This window comes from Natator depressus, chromosome 10 (assembly GCF_965152275.1).
Source record: "Natator depressus isolate rNatDep1 chromosome 10, rNatDep2.hap1, whole genome shotgun sequence".
Classification (NCBI taxonomy): domain Eukaryota; kingdom Metazoa; phylum Chordata; order Testudines; family Cheloniidae; genus Natator; species Natator depressus.
In genome coordinates, this window is record NC_134243.1 from 3733070 (window position 1) to 3755427 (window position 22358).

General features: G+C 51.7%; 1 protein-coding gene across 1 annotated transcript in view; it reads right to left on the minus strand.

The window, feature by feature from the left end:
• Window positions 1-9285, minus strand: part of RAB26 (RAB26, member RAS oncogene family) — a 210423-nt gene extending 201138 nt beyond the window's left edge. The window contains exons 1-2 of the mRNA XM_074965011.1: window positions 9052-9285; window positions 2958-3068 (exon numbers count right to left, since the gene is read on the minus strand). Coding sequence (XP_074821112.1) covers window positions 2958-3068; window positions 9052-9270 — 330 coding nt within the window. The 5' untranslated portion in view covers window positions 9271-9285. The remainder of the gene's footprint in view (window positions 1-2957; window positions 3069-9051) is intronic.
• Window positions 9286-22358: the final 13073 nt, after the last annotated feature.

Here is a 22358-nt window from a genome sequence, read left to right on the forward strand (position 1 = left end):
GCTGGAAATCCCAAAGGCTGAGCAGGCCAGGGAGGCGGAACTCCCTTGCTCCCTGAATTGGTCACGTCCAGGTAAGAGCAGACCCATCATGGCACGTGGGGGTTGTCTGAAGCGTGTGCTGTGGCTGTCCGTGGTTTAGCTGTTCAGCAGATAAACTGAGGTCTCCAGCCTCCGGGGCGGTCACCAGCACTAAACGTACATCAAACTATTATGCTTAAAGAGAAATATTTTCCCTGGCTGACTGTTTGGAAAGCTGGACCTGTGCGGTGGCACGTTTAAAGGGCTCCTTGAAATTTAGCAGCAAGGCTGAGTTAGACGGGGGTGCCCGAGGTGTCAGTTCTCAGCCCTGAACGGGAAGAATGCAGCTGAGGAGCTGGCATACGCCACGCCAATGCACCAGGGAGCCAAGGGGCTTTGAAATGCTGAGACAACGCCAGAAACGTGCAACTCAACAACACGAGGCTGCCATAAGCAACGACGCAGGATCTGCTGCAACATGCTCTCCAGCTCCAGCTCGCCAAAGCGAGCTTCCCGCGCTGTCATCAGCTGTTCTCTCAGTCTGCTGGGCTCTTGTTTATTTCTGTTTAATATTCAGGTAAACGCTATGTCTGATGCTAATGGGGGGAGACAAATCCATTTCATTCCCTCATTATTCCCATTCATATCCAGGCTCTGTAGACACGACAGGTTTGGAATACCGATGGGCTCATGGAGGGTCTCTTCGGTGGAGCTGCTCATGCAGCAGGTTTGTTTACAGGCTCCAGAGGTGGGGCTGCAGGAGAGCGAAGCATCCCAGCTCCGTCCGCGTGCTGGGTGTCTTGCGGATAGCGAGGAGACGTGGACATTGAGAAGTGAAAGCGCTACCAGCCACCTTTCCGAGGCAGGCTCCTTTCCCAGCCCCTCCAGCCTTGAAAGACTCTTTATTCATGCTCACCTGCTCTATGCGCTGGAGCAGTTCCCGTCATCATTTGCTCCCACTGATACAATGATATGCCAGTGACTCTCAACCTTTCCATACCCGGATCCCCCAGAGCCTCCCTTCAACTCCATGTAGCAGGCTCCAGCTGGGACTCCCTTCCCCTTTAGCAACCTGGGAAAGGCAGGTGGTGGTGAACCCCCGATTTCGAACCCAAGGGATACCCACTATAAAAAAGGAGGCCTTCCTTAATATCATGGATTGGCAACAGGTTCCTGGACAATATGCAGTCTCTCATATTGATATAGTACTTCTCATCCCAATCGATACATACGCACCTTACCAACGCAAGCACCTCTGGGGAGAAATGGAGCAGCTGTTTAAAAGGACAGTACAGTCTAAAAATAATAATCATACTATTAAGAGAATGGAATCGCTTCCTCTCTCTTACTCACACCACCTTGGATTACTAAACCGGAAGGAATGTTACACAGCTAATTAACGAGACATTGGTTATGCTGCATCTTTACTTTTTGCATTTCTCAGCTCAGATAAAGAAAATAGATCAGACAGTCACAGTCAATTGCCACTGATTTTCCCTCCCATGCACAAGCATGATGCTGCAAAGTTCTGGTTGCAAATGCTGCAAGGGAATTTTCTGTTTGCAAAAATAGTTTCCATTTAAGTTTTTTTTTTTTTTAATATTGATAGAAATATTTTGATTGGCTTTCTGTTTTTCCTTTTAAAAAACCTTATAATATAAAACCTAAATCTGGGGACAAATTGCACTTGTCTGTGTCCATTGAACAGCACATGACTTCCTGGAGTGTGGCTACTGTATTAAATTAAAACAGGAGGAATGCAGGCACATAGAATGTAGTTACCCAAGACACTATCAGAAATTTGTGAATAAAGAATGCTATGTGGCCGTTTAATAACCGTGCGTGATCAGGACCTCTGTTTCAGAGCTTCTATGAACTGACCAGCACCTGTGCTGCCCAGAACTGTGCTAGGACCTGGGATCACACAGGCTCAGAGGGACAAGTATCCCCTGTGTCAGCAACATCACTTCCAGCAGTGCCCTGGTCTGCTTTGCTGGTGGGTCCCCATGTCATTGGACCAGGCTTGACTCTACTTTGCTTTTGAGATCAGCCTAAAGTGGTGTGGTTGCTGCAGAGTAACACACACCGTACGGCAGACAAACAAGACACTTTCAGATGCTGCCTCTTGTGCGTCAGGGATCCCTTCCCACAGCTCGGCGGTTGATGCACTGCACATACACCAGACCTATCTGAAAAGGAAGCACTGCCCTCAAGCAGACTTTGAAAAAGAACCGTGGGCAGGGTGGAGATTAAACAAAACATTCCCTCTGCCAGTATTTTCCTGTGTCCCACTCAGTGCTTAATTTGTAATGGAAGCGGTGTTGGAGCTCAAGCAATTAGGAGCTGGGCTCAAGCAACACTTTCTACATTCATAACTGATGCAGGAAGCCCAGAGGTGCTGGGGCTCTGGACTGCCAAGCCCAGAGGTGCCGGGGCTCAGCCCTGGCACAAATCAAGCACTGCTCCCGTTGTTAACATCGTAGATATCTGGGTCTGAATGAAGCTCTCTCCTACCCACTGAGGTTTTCAACTCATGCTAGACCCTGCAGTGAGGTCATATGCCTGTGATTATGACATCACAATACACATACATCGAAGCAGCATCTTAAAACAAAACCATGAAGCTTCTGCTTCTCCCAGTGGCATTTCCCAGGCTATTGCTCGCGTACGGCAACAGAAGACGCGTTTTCCCACACCCTGAGATGGCAAGTCATCACATTCGGACACTCCACTAGAGCAGATAAATAAAGCAACGGCTGCGCAAAGCACGCGTGTGTAACCCTGAGCGTGCTTTAGCAGCAGCCCTGGAGGAAATCTTCATCCCCCTGAGAGCTCGGAGGTTGGCATTTGCCACTCTCAGAATAGTTGAATACAGGAAGGGGGGGGGGAAAACAACACAAAAAAGCAACATTGTATAAAGCTGTTCAATAGCACCTTACCCGGAAGTCAATTCCAACTGTCGAAATGAAGCTGCCGGCCAGGAAAGCGCCATCTTTAAACCGCACCAGAAGGCAGGTTTTGCCAACCCCAGAGTCACCAACCAACATCACCTAAAAAAACAAGCACAATGCAAAGTTAGATACTATTTTTAAAAGGAGGAGGAGGGTTTTCCTTAAGGGAAACGTAACTACTGAGATTGGTTCCAGCACCGTAGGCCCCACTGAAGTTAACGGGATTACTCATGCACTCAAAGTTAGACACATGCTTCTGTGATTGCAGGCTTGGGGCTACAGTTAGATTCACATTTACTCAAGGCCAAGAGTTGGAACAAGTTTTCTATTTAAAAAAAAAAATTAAAAAGAATCACTTGTCTGAGATTGAAGAGACACCCCCTTGGTGTCTGACTTTGACCAAAGGAAGAAAAACCCAGTACAGATTGCTACGACATCCATGAATCTGCCTTGCAATGGCCAAATGCTGCTGTTCACATGACGCTTACAGCAGATAACTTCAGGACCCTGGCACAAGACAGTATGTTACAAACGTCGATCACTTTCATTAGACAGAGGTACTCGGAGAGCTTCTGTTCTCCCTGTCTCAGAACACAAAAATAAGGGGACATAAGAACGGCCAAACTGGGTCAGACCAAAGGTCCATCTAGCCCAATATCCTGTCTTCTGACAGTGGCCAATGCCAGGTGCCCCAGAGGGAATGAACAGAAGAGGGAATCATCAAGTGATCCATTTAATCAAACAGAATGGTGGTAAATGCAAAACTGATGAGAGTGACTATTTTTTTCTACCCACCACGTAATTAGACTTTGGGACTCATTGCCACCTGCTAAGGCCAAGAATTCAGCAAGATTCCAAAAGGGACTGGTGACAGTTTGACAAGTTACTCCTTCCAAAATTTTTGTTAGCGACATTAAACCTCATAGTTCAGGATTTAAGCCAAACTCGGACTTTTAGGGACCAGGATGACACCTCATATGGGTGGCAGATTATCCCATATCCGCTACTGTGCGGTTCTTCCACCTTCCTCTGAAGCGCCTGGCACTGGTCACTCTCAGAGACAGGATACGGGTGTAGATGGACCTTGGGTCTGATCCACTATGGCAATTCCTACATTACATGCAAGTCACTGGGACTGCAGGAGGAGTAAGGGTAACAGAATCTGGCCCTTAGTTATTCTGGGTATAATAAATGTAGGTTATTTAACCAGACATCCTGTGTAACCAGGCAATTTTTGAAATACACATTAATAACCCTCGATAGACCCTCAGGACACTCTTATGAAGTACAGACAGTATGTACAGTTCGGAGAGATTGTCCTCAAGCCTAGATGCTACACACCATTAACAGGAGCATGTGCACAAGTCAGTAACGGGGCCGAAAGCTTCTGAAGATCTGGGCCACGTCTCCGTTTTACAGAGAGGGAAACGGTAACAGTCGCACTCAGGTCTCATTCACGGCAGTGGAGCAGAATGCAGCCCAGAGAAGTCAGTGGCCTAATTTTAAGGGTGCTGAGTACCTGCAGCTTCCATTAGCTTCACTGGGATTTGTGGATGCCCAGAACCTCTGCGGGCCTGCTCCAAAGCCCGCTGAAGTGAGCAGAGTGACTAGCTTTGATTTCAGTGGGTTTTGGATCAGGCCCCAACTGACTTATTGAGGATCACTCAGCGGGGACACTGACAAAGACGGACTAGAAACCATGGGTGCAATTCCAGCAGCAAAACTCCCATTGACTTCAACGGGGCCAGGATTTCATCCTGCCAGTTCTGTGCCTGAGCACCAGCCCATCCTCCACCCCGCTCTCATTATTTAGGGTGTAAATCGTAACAGTACCCAAAAGCATTATGCTCAAAAATCTGATACACCTGCACCCCCCTCCCTCAATGTTATACACATTATAACCTTAAAACCAGAACTTGTCAACCCAGCCAGGCAGCAGATGGCTTCCCTTACAAAGATTAGCTCTCCGCAGATCAGTCTCACTCGGGGTCGTGTAACAAACAATCATGTCTCTGGGGCTAAGATAGCTGCTTGCGTAGCAGGAGGGAGTTCCGTGCTGGGTTTCTGGCAAGAGGGCCAGTTCCAAGTTCACTTCTCAGCTCCAGACTTGGAATTCCGAGTCTGCCCAAGCGCAGGACATTTAGCGGGATCAGCAAAGTCCACACTGGGCTGTTATGCCCAACAAAAGGCAAAGCAGGACAAATCTCACTTGCACCAGTCTCACTCATGAACTGGGAACAGGACAGGACAGTGGCTAATCTTTATAGGTTCACAGACACCGACTCTCTAGCAAGGCACTTGGATTTGGACAGATGCATTAAGTTTCTCATTATCTTGGGCAGCTGCCAGAATGTGAGATGGGGAAGGTCCTAGGAGTCAGATTCTGATCTCAGGTTATATGCGGACATCACTCTATTGACCTGAAGTCAGTCCCGCTGTACACTAGCGTATTGGAGATCAGAGTGTCGACTCTGCCTCGTTCTTCTGTACATAGCAACGACCTCTGGTGCAGACTAGAGCCCTCCGGTGACTGGGAATAAGAGTCGTACAAATCAGCTCTTTATGAGCTGCGGGGCCATTCATCTCCGTCACTCGTTCAAAAACAAAGACAGACCAAATTCGGTCAGAGGCTGGTGGCTCCTGCTGGCAGCTCTTTGGCTTATTTGAAACCTCTTGGTGTTTTCTGTCCAGTTCCTAATGGAGCAGGTGTTCCAGTCAGGAAAACCGTGGCAGTGGACGGTCCCTGGCCCCCTTGCTGGCCATCTCAGCAGAGGCCAAGGACAGGATGGGTCAGAGAGGCTGACAGTGAGAGAGGAGACTGGCAAGCTAGGGCCGAGGCAGGGAAGCTTGAGCGGCTGTCACCTCTGCTGCACCATTTCTGGAGAGGAAACAGAACCGTCCAGGCTCCAGGGCTGTGGATGTGTCAGGAGCATTGAATTCACTTCGGCCAAAGGCAATGATGTGTCACGCCACACGCTGAATTTCAATCGCATCCTGGCCATGCGGGGTGCCAAAGGCACCAAGTCTCTTTGTACACTGCACCAAGATTCGTACCTCGCTGCAACAAGCACTGGCTTCCACACAGCTTGATCCTCAATGCCAGAGGGAACTGGGTTAAAGGCAAGGCTCAGAGCAGGCTGGGACACTGAAATTACAGATTCAGGCCAAACAAAACCAGAGCGCTCCAAGGTGGGCGCACAGAGGGCCCTGTGACTGCACTGGAACAGACACTTAGATCCCGTGGTGATAGGTGCCCGAGAAAGACGGAAGAGACACAGAACAAGCTAAAGGTACAAACTAATGAAATTCCATCGGCAGCAGGCAGAATCAGCACATTGCAGCTGGTTAGAGGAATGCTGTCATCTTGGTTTAGAAACCAAGTTTCGATGCTGTTAAGGGGGAAACCAGAGGGTTCCAATACCTGATTGCAACAGAAAGCTTTGCATTCGTCATTTTAAAAGGTCAATAGAAAAGGAGGATTTTTAAGGGGGGTGGAAAGTGATTTGCATTAAAACCACCTGCTGTATCCCTGTCACTTGTGCCTGATTTCAGAGTAGCAGCCGTGTTCGTCTGTATTCGCAAAAAGAAAAGGAGGACTTGTGGCACCTTAGAGACTAGCCAATTGTGAGCTGTAGCTCACGAAAGCTCATGCTCAAATAAATTGGTTAGTCTCTAAGGTGCCACAAGTACTCCTTTTCTACTTGTGCCTGAGACTCAGAGGGGGAGACTGACAGGCCTAATTTCACTGCTGCAGCCCAGTGACACACACTCCGAAATGAGGATGTTTCGGGGTGCAGAGGGGAGATTATCTGAACAGTGCCCCTTCCCAGTACGGTTTTCAGAGAACTGCTTTCCCACAAGCACAGAGAGGAAGTGTATCTGGAGTAGCCGTCTGCACAAACCCCTGTGGGCAGGTTTTTGGTTCTCTCTTTGTACAGCACCGAGAGCACAAGGACTGGGGACAAGAGGCCCCACCGCCGTGCAGAGAATCCGAACAGATCACTTCTAGAGGCAAAGGAAGAGCAACTACCGTACACGGGGGCCACTGACTTATTAAAGTTCCAATGAAAGCTGCCAAGATACAAGATCACAAAGGGTAACACGGCACCCCTTAATGCCCACGTTCCTTACGGCCTATAATTGACCGTACTTCTTGTTACCAGGCTGTTAAGACATGAACATCTTCGGCTCTTTCTTTTCAACCACATTTTGCAGACCCATCACTGGGTGGATTGGGGGTGGGGGGCCAGGAGAGGTTGCAGAAGAATGGAGCCTAGTAGGGTGCCGCTCTGGGAATTGCCGAACAGGGAAAGGGAGGACGTGCTCCTGACCCAGCAGTGCCAGCCACCGGGGAATGCTGTACACGCTAGCACAGATGTCCAGGGTAAAATGAAGTGTAGGTGAAAAACAAAGGAAAATCTCTGCCCTGCAGGGCTCACCGCAGCCAGGGTTCTGTGCCGGGTAGGGGAACTTTTCCTGGAGCCGTGTAGGGGGAAGTCCTAGCCGTAGCAGGACAGGCAAGCTAGGTGCCAGGGGATAGGTTTGGTGGTGGGGTTTTTTGCGGGGGGGGGGGGGGGGGGAACACGAAGATCTGCCCTTACCCTCTCCACTAACTCCCTTTCCCCCCGGCTCCAGGGAGACCCTCCTCTGTACCCAGCCCAACTCCCCCGCTGCCCAGCGGCTGCTAAGGTGCAGCTCCATGGCTCTCTGATCCGAGCTCCCGGGCTCTATTCCGTCCACAGAGTGAAGCTGCAGGGCTCGGTCCCAGCCTCGCCTTCCCACCCGTCTCCGACCCTGCCCAGCCTCCCTGGGAACAAAGTTTGCGTGGAGACACGCGGCTGGGGAGGGCCAGGAAGATCGAGGGAGCTGCTGTTCCCAGTGCGGATCCCCTCCCTTTCCCCAAGCCTCCCCTGACCCATCGCCAGGGGCCAGCTTGTTCTGTCTGACTGGGGGGGGGGGGTCGGGGGGGGTCATTTAACCTGTCCAGCCACCCCGCCCCCAGCAGTAACCCGCTCCCATTCCCCCCTCTCCCCTTCTCTGCAGCCACAGCCCGACCCGCCACCCCGACTCTCTGCACCTTGCACCCTACTCCCGGACGGGCCCAAGTGCACGACGCCCTGGGATAACACCCCGAGCCGGAACCCAGCGCAGGGCTCTCTCCCGAGGCTGTGCCGTGCGCCAGGACACCCTGGCCTCGGGCTGCAGCCTGCTCCTGAACCCCGGTAGCCTCTCCTGGTCTCTGGGGCTGCTGGCTCATTCCTCTAGCCCCCCCCCCCGCACCCCCAAGCAGCCCGCGCCAACCAACGCCAGGTCCCTGCGCCCCACATGGTGCAGACACCTGCCCTTAAAACTTGGGGGGCGGCCTAGTCTTCGCGCTCAGCTCTCCCCGTGAGCCTGCGCGCTAAGTTCTGGGGGCCAAACTCCCCCCCACACACACATCGCTCTGGGATCCTCCAACCCCTCGGGTCTGCGACGCCCGCTGGAACCTGAGCGCGCCGGGACACTCCCCGCAGCAGCGGGTCCGTGCACCCCGGGCTACCCTCCCCAGTCCCGGGCTCGGTGCGCCCCTCCCAGCGCCCCGGGCTCCGTGCGCCCCTGCCCGGTACCCTGGTCCCCTCCAAGCAACCTAGCCGTCCCCGCAAACCCTGCGGTCTGTGCGCCCTGGCCCAGCGGTCCCCTCCCCGGCCCCGGGCTCCGTGCGCCCCTGCCCGGCACCCTCGTCCCCTCTCCGGCCCCGGGCTCCGTGCGCCCCTGCCCGACACCCTGGTCCCCACCCCGGCCCCGGGCTCAGTGAGACCCTGACCGGCACCCTGGTCCCCTCCCCGGCCCCGGGCTCCGTGCGCCCCTGCCCGGCCCCCTCGTCCCCTCCCCGGCCCCGGGCTCCGTGCGCCCGGTCCCCTCCCCGGCCCCGGACTCAGTGAGACCCTGACCGGCACCCTGGTCCCCTCCCGGACTCCGTGCGCCCCTCCCCAGCCCCGGGCTCCCCGGCACCCTAGTCCCCTCCCCAGCCCCGGGCTCCGTGCGCCCCTGCCCGGCGCTCCAGGGTCCAGCCCTGGGGTCGGTGCCCGGGTGCTGCCCTTACCTTGAAGGCCACGTCGTAGAACTCCCCGCTGCTGCTCAGGGAGGGCCGGCTGGGCAGCACCGCCCCGTTGAGGGGCAGCTCTGGGCTGGGGCGGCTGCTGCCCCCCTTGGCTCTGGCCGCCGCGCCGCCGGCTTGGCCGCTCTCCTTGGCGGGGGGCAGCGCGGAGGAGGGCGGGGAGCTGCTGCTCCCCTTGCTCTTGAGGGTCTTTTTCCTGGACATGCCTCCGGCTGGGCAGCGGCTGGCGTGGGGGCGGCGGGAGCGCGGCGCTCAGCGCGCAGCCTGGGCCAGCCGCCTGCAGGGGAGCGGGCGCAGCATCCCGGCGCCGGCCCCAGCGCGCCGTGCCCGGCGCATCCCCCGGCCGCCGCTCTGCCCCGGCTGGCTCCGGGCTGCCTCCCGCTGACGGCCACCTCCGGCAGCCACTGGGAGCGCCCGAGCCCAGCCAGGCTGCCAATGGCAGGCGGGCAGGGGCGGGGACCAGCCCCGGGGCTCCAGCGGCAATCCGCCCCGCCGAGGGGCAGGGAGAGGGGCGGCTGCGCGCGGACCCGCCCCCCTCCCTGGCCCCGGGGCCGCCTGCGCGCCCGGCTGCGCTTCACGGCGCTGCCCCTCGGAGAGGGAAATGCCCCTGGCCCGGGCTCCCCCCGGGGGCGCAGGGCAGCCTTCGCACCCCGCAGAGAGCCGCGCGGGCTGCCTTTGCGCGCTCACCCTCCCCAGGGAGCCGGCCACGCTGCACGAACTCTCCCAGGGAGCAAGGGCATGATCCATTGACAAGCTCCCCCACCCCCCGGAAAACAATGCAGAGCATGGCATTAACCCCCCCCCACCCGCCCCGCGCCCAGAAAGTAACGCGGATCCCCTCCCAATACAGCCTGCACCCCCACCCCCCCCGGGAGCAGAGCATCCTGCATTGACTTCCACCCCCCCCCTCCAAGAGAGCAATACAAATTGCCTTTAAACACCCCACCCCCCCGGAATGCATGTAACACCCCACCCCAGCACGCACACGTGGGTCCTTCCACACGGGTTGAGCAACGTGGGGCTTGCATTAAAAACCATCCCGAGGAAACAATCCGTCCCTAGCTATTGTCACTCCTAAAGCCAACTCCAGGAGTTGTGAGACAACAGCAAGCCCGCTCGGGAGGCTGCGGGTGCCTGGAGACCCGCGGCCGGGATCGGTCTAGCCGGGGGTGGGGGCCCGCAGGTGTCTCGGTCTCCAAAGCGAGCAGCTGTGTTTGTTTTGCGGTTACAATCCAACAGGCGAAGGACGCTGCTGCGGGGCCGGGTCCGACGGATGGATCGAGAGTCGGGTGGGATGGGAGCGGCAGTCGGGTTTGCAATTGCCAGGCGATCCCCAGCCTGCTTTGAGATCCGTTTGGCTTCACGTTGGCACTTGCCTCCTGCAGGCAGGCGCTGGGATGTAAATGCCTCCGGCTCTAGGTCTAGAGACAGGGCTGGGATGAACAGACCGGGGCAGGAGCCCTTCGGTACTGATTCACTGAGGGGATTTTAGGACCAAGCAGGGACTGGGTGCAGTATATCACCCAGGAAGGGGGAGGAAACATCCCAGAGCAGGCTGGACCTGGGGCTAGCAGGCCATCCTCACTGTCCATAAATGAAACCTTCTATGAATATTGGTGGAGGAGAGGCCATTCTTGCTCCAGGGACAATAATTATTTGGGGTGATGTTTCCTTTTCAAATGGCAACCTGCCTGATCTCCAGTGTGCCCTGGGTGACTGATTATTCCCTGTAAAGCTTGGTTTCTCTCACGCTCTCCTTTCGACAGTGCAAATGAACGATCAGCTGAAGAACTCAAACTGGGCTCTGCTGGAGCGAGTGTGAGCAGCTCTCCTGACACGTTTCCGGCCCTTGGGAAAGAGGCGGTGGGCACAGTCAGTCACGCCGCACGGTCCCATCCCCGGCAGCAGGCAGCCCGTTACTCTAGTGACAGGGTGGCTGGACAGACAAGGATGATGCAAATAAGCAACAGAGCTTCCATTGGTGCCAGATCAGGTCACCAGGGGCTGACAGGTCAAGGGCAACAATGGGAGGCAGGTGAACGGGGTTTTAGTGCAAGCTTTGGGCCCGATCCTGCAAAGTGCCAAACCCAGACATCTCCCCATTGAAGGGGCTGACCCTGCTCTCCTTGCAATCAATGCGAAGTTTGTCCCTGGCTGCTGTGGGAGCAGAAGCCAGAGCAGGCCTTTACAGGTTAGATTTTCAAGAAGGCTCAGCCCCAGACACCCTGAACCCTTCTGACCATCTGGCCCCCAGCAGCAGGCGTTGAGGACACTTGTCACATCACAGGATCAGGGCCCCACTGTGTGAGCTTGGGAAAATCACTTCTCTTGTTGCCTTAGTTTCTCCCGCTGTGAAATGGGGAGGATGGTACTAGCCCCACTGCCCACGGCTGGTGTGAGGCTCCAGTCACTGGTATGTTTAGAGCACTTTGAGATCCTGGCATGGAACGGGATGCACTGACTGTCCAAAACAGCTCTTTGTGGGACTACTTCAAGCGACCATATTCTGTTTAATTGTTTCTTAGATCACTCCAAATGGAGGCTTCCAAATGGGGAGCAAACCACTAATTGCTCATGGCAATTATTTATCATAAACAAGACAGAGAAACTGGGAACTCTCAGCCCTGTATCTCTGAGTGTGTTCCTGTGTAATGACCCCCACCCCCCGCTTCCATCCCTCTTTAATCCTGTTGAGAAGGAAAGCCAGGAGCTGACCCATTCAGGGTTTGATCACTGAAGTACTTGATGTTGGTTTCGCGGCCCTTATCTTAGCAGCCTCAGCAAAAGCTTTGAATACTGATCCCTCCCTGGCCCATCCAACTCTCTTTCACACTGAAGAGTTGATCGAGAGAGGTCACTGGAGGTCAAGGCCATAAGGAAATGGCAGAACTAGAGATAGCCGTGGAGATTTAGGATTTCTGGAACCGTTCCTGCGTGTGGCCCTCTGCACCGCAGCTGTCCCACAGCAAAGCAGCCGGGTGTGCAATCACCTGCGACCACGTACCCCTGGCGCCACAGGTCACGCCCCTTTGGGCCCCTTTGACCAGTTACTGCTTCATCACGCTGCCACTACAAGCTGTAGGGAGCTTCCACCCCAACCGGCCCGTAGTGTGGGGGTGCTGCTCCCCACTCCGCTCCCCCACCCCACAGCAGTGCAGACCCCAGACCCAGCGCAGCATGGAGCAGCAGGAGCAATGATTCCATGCTGCGGGCGTCAAGGGGAGAAGGGACAGAAAGCACCGAGGAGCAAGGCCACAGGCAGGGACCATGTCCTATGTTTCAGAGAGCTGTGTGCAAGCCGTCACGCTGGTGGGCTAAGATTCTTAAAGAGAGGGGCAGGAAAGCATCCCATTTCAAAGGGAAAATAACGCAATGTCATGTGAATACATACAAATCCTTAGACAGTCCACAGCGCAGTTCACCTTTGAAGCATTTTGAGCCCAAACCCAGAAATCGTACCTGAGTAATCCTCGCTCACAGTCTCACAGAACTCAAATGAATTGTGTGAGCAAAGGGTTGCAGGATCAGGCCCTTTAACACTCATAACACCCCAGGAGGAAAATCATTGTAATACCATGAGGGAACTGAAAATTAGGCCATTTAGCCAAGGCCACCAAGGAGGCCATGACAGAGCTGGGATGAGAAATCAGGTGTTCCTGGTTCCCAGGCCTGTGATCAGACCAATAGACTACATCCCTTCCCAGCCTGGAAGGTAGGAAACAGGACAGTGGCGCACATCGGTAGGAATTAATGGCACCAGCAGCCCATGGAGAAAAGTGGTCCAGAACCTCATCTCTGTAATATCTGTGTGGTCCAGGCCCCAGCAAGTACTGTTCCCATTTTCTCAGCTGCAGTAGATGAAAATGTAAATCTACCTGGCTGGCTTCACGAGCTTAAATAACCAAAGACAGCGGCTTCTCACAGTCACATCAGATGAACACTCCTGCAACTGGGGCAGTGAGTGAGCAAGAGCAGCAGTGGTGGAAGCATTGAAGCCATCTTATGTTTTACTCTTGTCTTTTCCCCTTACCGGAGATGGGGAGCGCTACAGCCAGGGGTGGCTTTGTTTCAGACTTCCCACATCCGGAGCCCAGACCTGAGGCTCATAACCCAGGAGCAGCCTAACTGCATTACTGGCTACCCCAGCCATGTAACAGATCACCTGGAACTTTTCCTAGAAGCCACTATTGCAAGCATAGATCAAACAGGGATTGGTAAAGTTGTAAAGACATGAGAGCAGATTGCTGGGAACTTTCGATGTGTTCCTTCCATCATTCTTGATCTTGCTAGATGACAAAGACCTATGACAAAATTGACCATCTGTAATTAACTAGTAGTGTGTGTGTGCTGGATGGTACATTCTTTTAGCAAAAGTGAAGCATTCTGTTCAAGAAAAATCTTGGGGGGAAATGCAACTCAATCTTCTAGGCTAGGGGGATGCATATGCTGGACCTCAGCAGAGTTGCCAGATGTTCCATCATGGTAGCATGTTACGATAGCCTTCACTTCTATGGCACTGGATCAAATCCAGCTTAGTTCAGGAAAACACATGCCACCTTTCTAGGGTAACAGGAGAGGAAACAATCAACAAATATGCTGTAATAAAGACGAATCTGAAGAAGAAATTTCACCCATCTTCCTGGAAGGACTTTAAATGCAGTTTTTAAAGGACACCACTTTTGTGTGCGTGCGTGTGGGGGGAGTCACAACTGAAATAAATTAGGGGAGAAGTGGAGGTGGGGAGAAGATAGTCACTAAAAATAGATCAAGGGACCAAACACATGCTTAAAGTTACGGTGTGCCTTAGTACCGTGGTGAATCCGGGCCATCGGAACGGGCAGGCCGTGGAGTGGGGCCAGTGGTATGGTTGGCAACAGCAGCTATTTGCCATCTCCAAGCTGACACCCCGGCAAGTAGGTTTTTCAGTTGGTGTATTTACTCGTTCTGAGGACTTCTCAGATATGAACCTCTGAGTACTGTTATATTCTAGATTATTGAGGTCTCTTTAAAAGCAAAGCACTGAGGCTTGGTACATGAATATGAGCTAATTTGGTTGCCCACACTGCATTAATATCCAGGCAGCGCTACCACGTTCCCAAAGGCCCATCCAGCATGCACTGGGCTCAGGGTAAGACGTGGATGAAGTACGTTCTTGTGTTGTTCCAAAGTCCTGGTCAGAAATCTGGAGGGGACAACCCCAGGACATTAAAATATCATAAAACCCAACTCCTGTTGCTTTGCAACACACACTTTATTTAAAGCAGGGCTGCTTAAATAGGTATCTCCCCTCATCAGCTCCACCATGTCCAAGTCATTGTGTTTGCTCCTGAACAAAAGAGCAACCAGAAATCAAAGTTGTTCTGTTTGTTAGCACGTGATGCAAATTAATTGTGGCACGTGCGCTTCCATAATAGAGTGGCGACCCACTGGCTTTCCTCTGACAGCGTATAATACTTCTCAGTCATCCCACACCCTCAGTCTGGATCCCAGATTGCCCCATACCCCTCTGCAGAGCCCTATCCCACTGTATAGTTTACTTACTATCGTTATGCAAAGTTTTGGCAATAAGGTTACAAACCCAATGTAGTTTTAAGGCCTGAGCCCATTGAAGGGACTGGAACACCTCCCATGGACTACAGTGGGCTTTGGATTGGGCCCTCAAAAGCAGCTTTCAGCTGCACATAGAACTGTATACTGGCCCCTTTGGGGGCTTTTCCTTTCGTTTCAAAGGGGCGTCCCATATTTGGTATTTTTGCCTTTGCCAGGCTGAGGTGCAGCAATGTCCCCTCAAATGTAAGGCAGGGCACAGCCAAAATACCTTTGTAAAAGGCAGGATTTTAGGCAAGTGAGAGAGCAGGGCAACAGCAGCTCCCAAGAAAAGATTTTGAGAAGTCCAACACGCCTGCTTCATCTCCTGACCAGCACAGAGGCGTATTGTATTGTGAGGGTGCCCCCTTGAGGCCAGCTGCACATAACAATAATAGTATTGAGTGTACCAGCGAAGTCTCTCATGTGAGCTAAAATATTCATTGGATCCTTTATTAAACAGTTAATTAGCAAGGGCCACCTGCTTCATGCATGGCATTCTATCACTTCTGACACAAATGGGTAGCTGCTGATTTTTAGCAGAGATGTGCACCGGATAGAGAGCTGCTGATTAATACTTTGGGATCTGGACAACTGTTCCGTCCACACACAAGCACAAACAAAAGGATTTTAAATCCAGTTGTTTCCCTTAAGGTGTATAATTCTCCACATACCCATTCTTCTGAGTCATGGTCACACGGATGTGTGGAGAAAGAGAACCAATCTCCTTCCTTCCTGCACTGTGATGTGATTTCCAGCCCAGATGTTGCAGTGTGGTACTTCCAAGCTGGGTAACTTCAAGGACAATCTATTCCCATCAAACATCTGTACATGGCATTGGCTGCACTGTCTTGAGAAGTATTTGTTTTCTTGATTACTGGCCAAGGCACCAAAGGTAACTGTAACTGCATTCACTGTAAGCATAACACAGACTTCTCCGATAACACACTTCAGTCCTGCTCTGGGGCTCGCTTCTTGTCCTTAATTTCACACTGCTTGGCTAATGGCCTGCTCTCACTTTGCTATTCCAGGCCCAGGCCCATCCCCCACCTTCTCAGACTCTGCCCCCCTTTGCCCCCAACCTCATTCTAACCTGCAGCTCCCCCTATTATTCCAGTCCTGGCTCTTCTGTACAATCCCGACCTTCAGCACCACTTGCTACTGAAGTCTGGGGCAATCTCTCTCGCTTTTCCTTTTTCTAAGCTTGGAACTAGTGGCCTAGAGGTCAGAGGGTCCATATCCCATCCTGCAAGCCCAGAGCAAATCAGTCCTGCAACACTTGTTTCACACAAGAATTAAAGGATTTACTGGCACATTCTTTGTTATTGTCAAATGTGTTCTCTAGAAGTGAGCGATTCACCTCTTAGAAAATACCCATCAGTCACCCAACTGTCCGTATTACCCTGCATTTCTACATGCCCTCCTATACAGCCTCACATGACCTGATCCTGCAAGCCAGGCTCACATGAGTCAATGGGTCTCGCGGTGCTGGGCTCTTAGTGATCCAACGCCCACTGAAGTCAATGCAGACTTTCCACTGGCTGCAGTAGGCTTTGGATCAGCCCCATAAGCCTTTGGCAGCACCTACGCACTAGAGTTTCCGGAGTGCGTTTCACATGGAGAAATGGTGCTACGTGCTAGCCCCACCTTCAGACAAATGCCTTACAAAAAGAAACCCGGGCCCCTTTCTATGCAGTAGAGTATTTGCTGGCTGTAAACAAACCCGATACCTTTTCACAGCTGACCTCTCTACAGAGAGAGTTCAGCTCTCCAGGTAATTCATTGTTTATACACCTTGTTGCATCACGCCACAAACATTGCCAAGAGCCCACACACCCACTGAATGCAATTCCTGACTCCAGTTTTCCGCTCGCTGCTCCCTCCTGATTTCCTTTCTAGAAGCTCTGGTGCAATTCTTGGAACCACAAAACCTTGTACTTGCTGACAATGCTCATAGGCTGCATTTTCCAAGTTCAATTTCATGTCCATAAAAATCTGGGAGGGATTTTGTGGGTTTTACAAATCCATCCTATTACATCCTTTGCATTTTGGGGCAGGCCAGAAGCTTTGCACAGAACTGAGGTAGTAACTGGCGGCACATGACTGCAAGCTCATTTGCTGAGGAATCACTGAAAATTTAATTTCCGCTGATATTACAAGGGGTTTGCATGTGTCAGCAGTGAATGTGTTACAAGGGGTTTGCATGTGTCATGTGAATTCATTTGTTAAACCTGAATGTGGAAGGGAAATTTAATTCCTCCAAAGGGGCTGAATGACACAACTTCCTTTTGATCACATCAGTGGGGAGATTACACCCTGGAGTCACAGAAGTTAGAGTTGGGAAAGAGCAAACCAGACCATCCCCCTCGACAAGGTAAGCCAGCGCCCAGCCCTACCTCCTCTAGTGCTCTGCCCAGTCTAACTGCACGTGTCCCGTTCTCCACTTCCCGTGGGATCCTATTCTGCTACAGTCTTAGGGCCAAATGCATCCCTGGCTCCAATGGAATTAGATCAGGGATAAATCTAGCCGAATAAGCCCATTGTCAGGAATCTTTCCCGCTAACCAGCCTGTTCTTGATTTCATCCCGTTGCTCCTATTTCCATATGTCGCTTTGGTAGACAGTGAGCATGGCTAGGCCTGGGACTCAGGACACCTGGGTTATATTCTCAGCTCGGCCCCACACTTACTTTGTGACATTGACCAGTCAATTAACTTCTTTGCGCCTCACCGTCCCCATCTGTGAAAAGGGGATAATGGTTTTACCTGCCATTGTGAATGGCTTTGAGAGCTATTAGGCTTGTCATTCAGAGAAGTGCTAAGAACAAAACCCTTGGAACATTCTGTAGCAAACAGGCCCTCTTCCTTCTGGCTGTTAGTAGCAATTGAATTTAAACTTTCTAGCCAAAATGTAAGAGAAGGGTTAGAAGGCTGCCCTGACCTGCAGGACTTAAAGTCATGAAGGTCAATGGGAGCTAGGTGCCTAAGTCACTTAGGCACCTTTGTAAGGCCCACTGGGCTCCTCTCTGGAACTTTAGGTTCCTCAATACATTTGTAACTGTAGCCCTTGATCTATGCATCAGTCACTTAGGTTCAGCTTTGCAAAGGAGCCCACTGAAATTCAGTGAGCGCTGGGACTGGGCGCCTTTGGAATCCCAGCCGGAAAAGGGTTTGCAAAGAAAAGCTAATTTTATAACCCGGCTCTCACAAAGCAACAGTCGGAGTGAACTCTGCCGGCCTAACCGGTGCACCCTCCCCGAGTGAGTGGTGATTAAGATGAATTGGGAGAGCTTTCATAAATCAAAATCAAGGTCTGTAAGACAAGCGAGTGCATTGAGTCTGCCAGGAGGATGAGAGCGCTAAGTCATATTCCACAAGGAACACATTCTTCTCAAGCAGCAATTTTGTAAATGGTGCCTTGAAATATATGTGCATGTCTAGGGGTGTATATATGCACAGAGATGTGTGTAAGGTGAGTGCATAGCAGTGCATATGCATGAAGACATGTATTTAGCAGGGTGCTTGTGCACAGAGGTAAGGTGGGGAAGGGGGTTCGTTTTCTAGCACTGTGGCATCTTGACTATACAAAGTTCTTTGTCTCTTTCCCCTTGGAAATACAGCAGCCCACACAGTTCTGAGCTGCCATTATACTTTTCCATTTATTGTTCCTCCCCCTTTCCATCCCACTTCTCACTTACCTTTCACACTTCAATCTCATTTCCTTTGTCAGTGTCACTCTGGTTTTTCATTGAAATTCCTCAAACATCATCTCGTCAAGCGCAGCCCATCAATTATTTTCAGGCAGGAACTGACTGTTTTCTTTTTGCAGCTGTGAATGTTTAAATTCCAACATTTTGCTGGAAGATCTGTTCTGTTTATTCCCTTTCCTATTTTGTCAGGTCAGTCCAAGCCTCCTTCCTTTGTCTCTTTATTTTAGTTTCTGTCTCCCTCATACACACAGGGCCCCTGTGTTTTGGATCTTAGGGTCCTTGGCTTATTTCTATCATCAGTCTTGAAAGGCAGCTTCTCTCTACAAGCTCCCCCCTTACCACTTTGTCCTTAACAGTATCTGCTGCGTTATCCTTGGACCACGAATACATGGATAACTACAGGGGTTTAGTGAACACCTCAGACTACTTGGGGTGGGAAGCAGAGGGAGCTTGATTGCCAAGTCTTCCTTTCCTGGCATGTAAACACATATTTTGTTTGCAAGGCAAATTCTATTTTAAAAAAGCAACAGCATGTTTCTGTAGCCAAGGAGAAAGGGGTTTCAGCTCTGCTGAGCACCTGCAGCTCCAGCTGACTTCACTTGGAGCTGAGGGTGCTCGGGACCTGCTGAGAATCAGGCCGATGGTGTTAATACAGAACCATGCCACAGCTGGCTGGTGCAGGTGGCCGCTTGAGATGGAGGGAGCAGACTGGGTTCTCTCAGCAGGATTCTCCTGCCCACCAACTCATTGTGTTTCATTATGCTCTGCTCTACTTTCACTCTATTCCCCCACCCACCCCGCCGGTCTCCTCCCTTTATTATTTCTCCTGCTGTACACAGAATCCAAGCCCAGTAATGTCAACCCACCGACTTCCAGTCGAGCTCACCCGCCCCTAATCTTGTGTTTCCAGGGTTAGGTTTTTTTCCCCAGGCTTGCGTCTGGATGTTTTCGTTACCCCTTCGCCATCTGCTCTGACCATGGCTGTAGAGCACATGGGGCACACCCAGTAAGCTGAGCATTAAACCAACACTCCTGTTTGGACCAGTATTCAGTTCCTCTTTGGGCAGCTTTTGAAATGAGTCACTGGGTTCTCCAGCTTCTTCCCTGGTGCTCTGCGTCCCATGACAGTGGCCAGCCGAGAGGAAAGAGTTGGCAGCAGAAGTTCCTTTTCTCCAAGAATTTATCAAGAAATCATTTCCATATATCACAAGGGGAAGGGATCCCTCCCACCCCCCAGTCCCTTTTATCCTAAAGAATCATGATGTGGATGAAAAGATCAGCTGTGATTGGAAAGGAAAGCCCTTGGGCCATGTTTTCACTGGATTCTTCAAAGATGCTCCCTAGCTCTGAATTCCAGCCGGGGCTCCCTGGATAAGAAATATTGTACTGACCTTGCATTAGGGTTGGGGTGTTAATTTTTAAAATTCCTTTTTAGTCTCTGTTCTTCTATAGACTCACCCCTGCCTCTGAGAGCGAGGGACTGATGAAAGCGTGTCTTTGAACTCAGTGTGAATGGGAAAAGGGCAGAAGTGTTTTGAAGCAAAACCTGATCCACAAGCTTTCCTCAGACTCAAACCCTGAATCGTGAGGGTCAGAAATGTTTCTATTCCCCCTGTAACAGGGGAGCTGGCCCTTAAGGAAACCAGGCACAGCGCTCCTCTTCCACTCCCGGTGTGTCCTAGTTTGCTATATGAGGAGGGCAGGGCTGCCCGACGAGTTTATAAATGAGAGGCAGCCCAAAGGCAAAGAAGAATTCGGAACTTCGGAGCGAGTGCAGAGCAGAGGTGGCATGAGAACTACAGGGAGCAGATGCCCCTGAAGGAGGAAGCAGGGAGAGTTCCCTGGTGAGCAGGAGAGCCAGATGACCCTGGTGAAAGCAGGAAGCAGGAAGGCAGTCGGGAGGGTCCCTTACAAATTTCCTCAGATGGGAGAGGACAGACGGCTGAGAGCAGCAGAGGGACATGCATGCGGCTCTCTGAGACAGAGAGCTAAAGCTGGAGGGCCAGAGAGGGCTGAACGCTGGGGGACAATGGACGGATGCGCCAGCTGATAAAAATCACAGAAATATCGGGCTGGAAAAGGCCTGAAGAGGTTATCTAGTACATCCCCCTCAAGCCAAGGCAGGACCATGGAGACCTGATATCTCCAGCTGAGAGCTAGATCCAGACCTGAGGACGAAACAGGCCAGAGAAATATCCCAGCTAGAGGGGTTGGGGTAAGGGATGGCGAGAGATCCTGGAGCCGTACCGGAGAGCTGGGGCGTGGAGAGAGAGACCAGAGCTGTGTTTGGTGTTTCAATGGACTGGTGGGACTTGAAAGACTGGACGTACCATTTGGACTGTGCTGGGGAATTCTGGGTTATAATTGTGGGGAATCCACAACCAAGTAACCTTGCAAAGGGCTATTATATGAGGAAAGCTTGCATGGAGTTACTGGGGACTCTGGAAGGAGGGGAAACTGAGGTAGGTGTACCTGTTGTGCTGTGGCCTGCTTCAGGAGCATGCTCCGTCACAGGAGAGAGCCCCAGCAAGGGGCTGCATTCTCACATATGACAGCGACTGTGGGCAGGCAATCAGCCCCTGGGAGAAGGGGATCAGTCAGCGTGTGCCTGGAAGAGGAAAACCAAGGCGCAAGGCACTTGCAGGGGCACCCTGAGGCCACAAACTGGAGCCCAGGAGGCAGCCACCCTATGACACCTTCTATATTTCACAAAAATCCTGATTTAATAATGCATTTGGTAAATCCTGCACGGGGCATAACATTTGCTGCACTGAAAACACTGCAAGAATACTGTAGCATGTGTTCATGTGTATATATATACATAACACTAACACGTACACATGTCTACTGAATATAATCACAGCTGCTCAACTTTGTGTCATGTGCCCTATACTGCCAACAATTAAAGGAGATTCTCCTTCAGCTCAGTTTAGTGGCTGGGTTTTCCGATCAGAAGGAGCTGAGCTCTAGCCAAGCTGTCAAAGTTCCATGCTGCTATGGCACAAAGCGCAGCAACAGCCATGAAGTCCTACCATAGATGACCACAGCTTTGTTCCAGTCTAAATGCATAATTCCCTAAGGGTGCAGGGAATGAAGCTGCAGAGGGAGTTCTGTGTTTTTGACACAGGAAAACAAACTTGCCACAAGGCAAAGGGTAAAGTAGCCTATACCAACAGCTCTGAGGTAAGGGCTTTCTGAAATGGCTGCAAGGTCAAGCCAAGAAAAGATAACCACTAAACTCTGAGTAAGCGCAGCTGAATTAGTCGCCAGCTAAGGAGAGCTGATAGGGATGAGATATAATTGAGTTTCCTCCTTAAAATCCAGGGTAAGAGATAAATATTTTACATTCTCAGCCCTTAATATTTAATAGCTGGTTGTAACATGTTCAACAGGAAAACTACACGTGTGGCAGGCCTCTAGCTTTTAGTCCTGGTACCGAATGAGTTTCATCTCTGGCGGGCTTTAGGATGCACAGCACCTTATGGGCTCCTTAGTAGGTCACCTGGATTCCACACTGGGATTCTCCTCTTGTCATTGAGGCAGGGGAAATGAAAACATTAGCAACTAAGTGCTGCTGAGATTCTGCACTGGCAAGACTTGTGCATCCTTAGTACTTACCACTGATACAGTGACCAGGCACACAGCGCCAGATAAGAGGCAAAACGTCCCAAACAAATAAGCCCTGAGGCCCCTGACCCCAACTGCTCACAGTCCAAGGACATTATCCAAAGATCCCTGAAGTCAGTGGAAAGAACGCCATGTATATTGCTTGCCCTGACATTACTTCTCTAGAGGATAAGTCTGAAATCTACCCACAGTCTCAGGAAGTCAATAGTAACAGAGCTTGGTATTAATCAAACAACACACCTATCCCTCTTCCCCTCCAATGCACAACAGCAGAGCCCGTCCTTTCTCCTGCAAATCTCCTTTTCCACCCCTGCTCTGGTGAGTACGCTCACCTCTTCCAATGCATCATCACTCTCCAGGCGTCCCAAGCA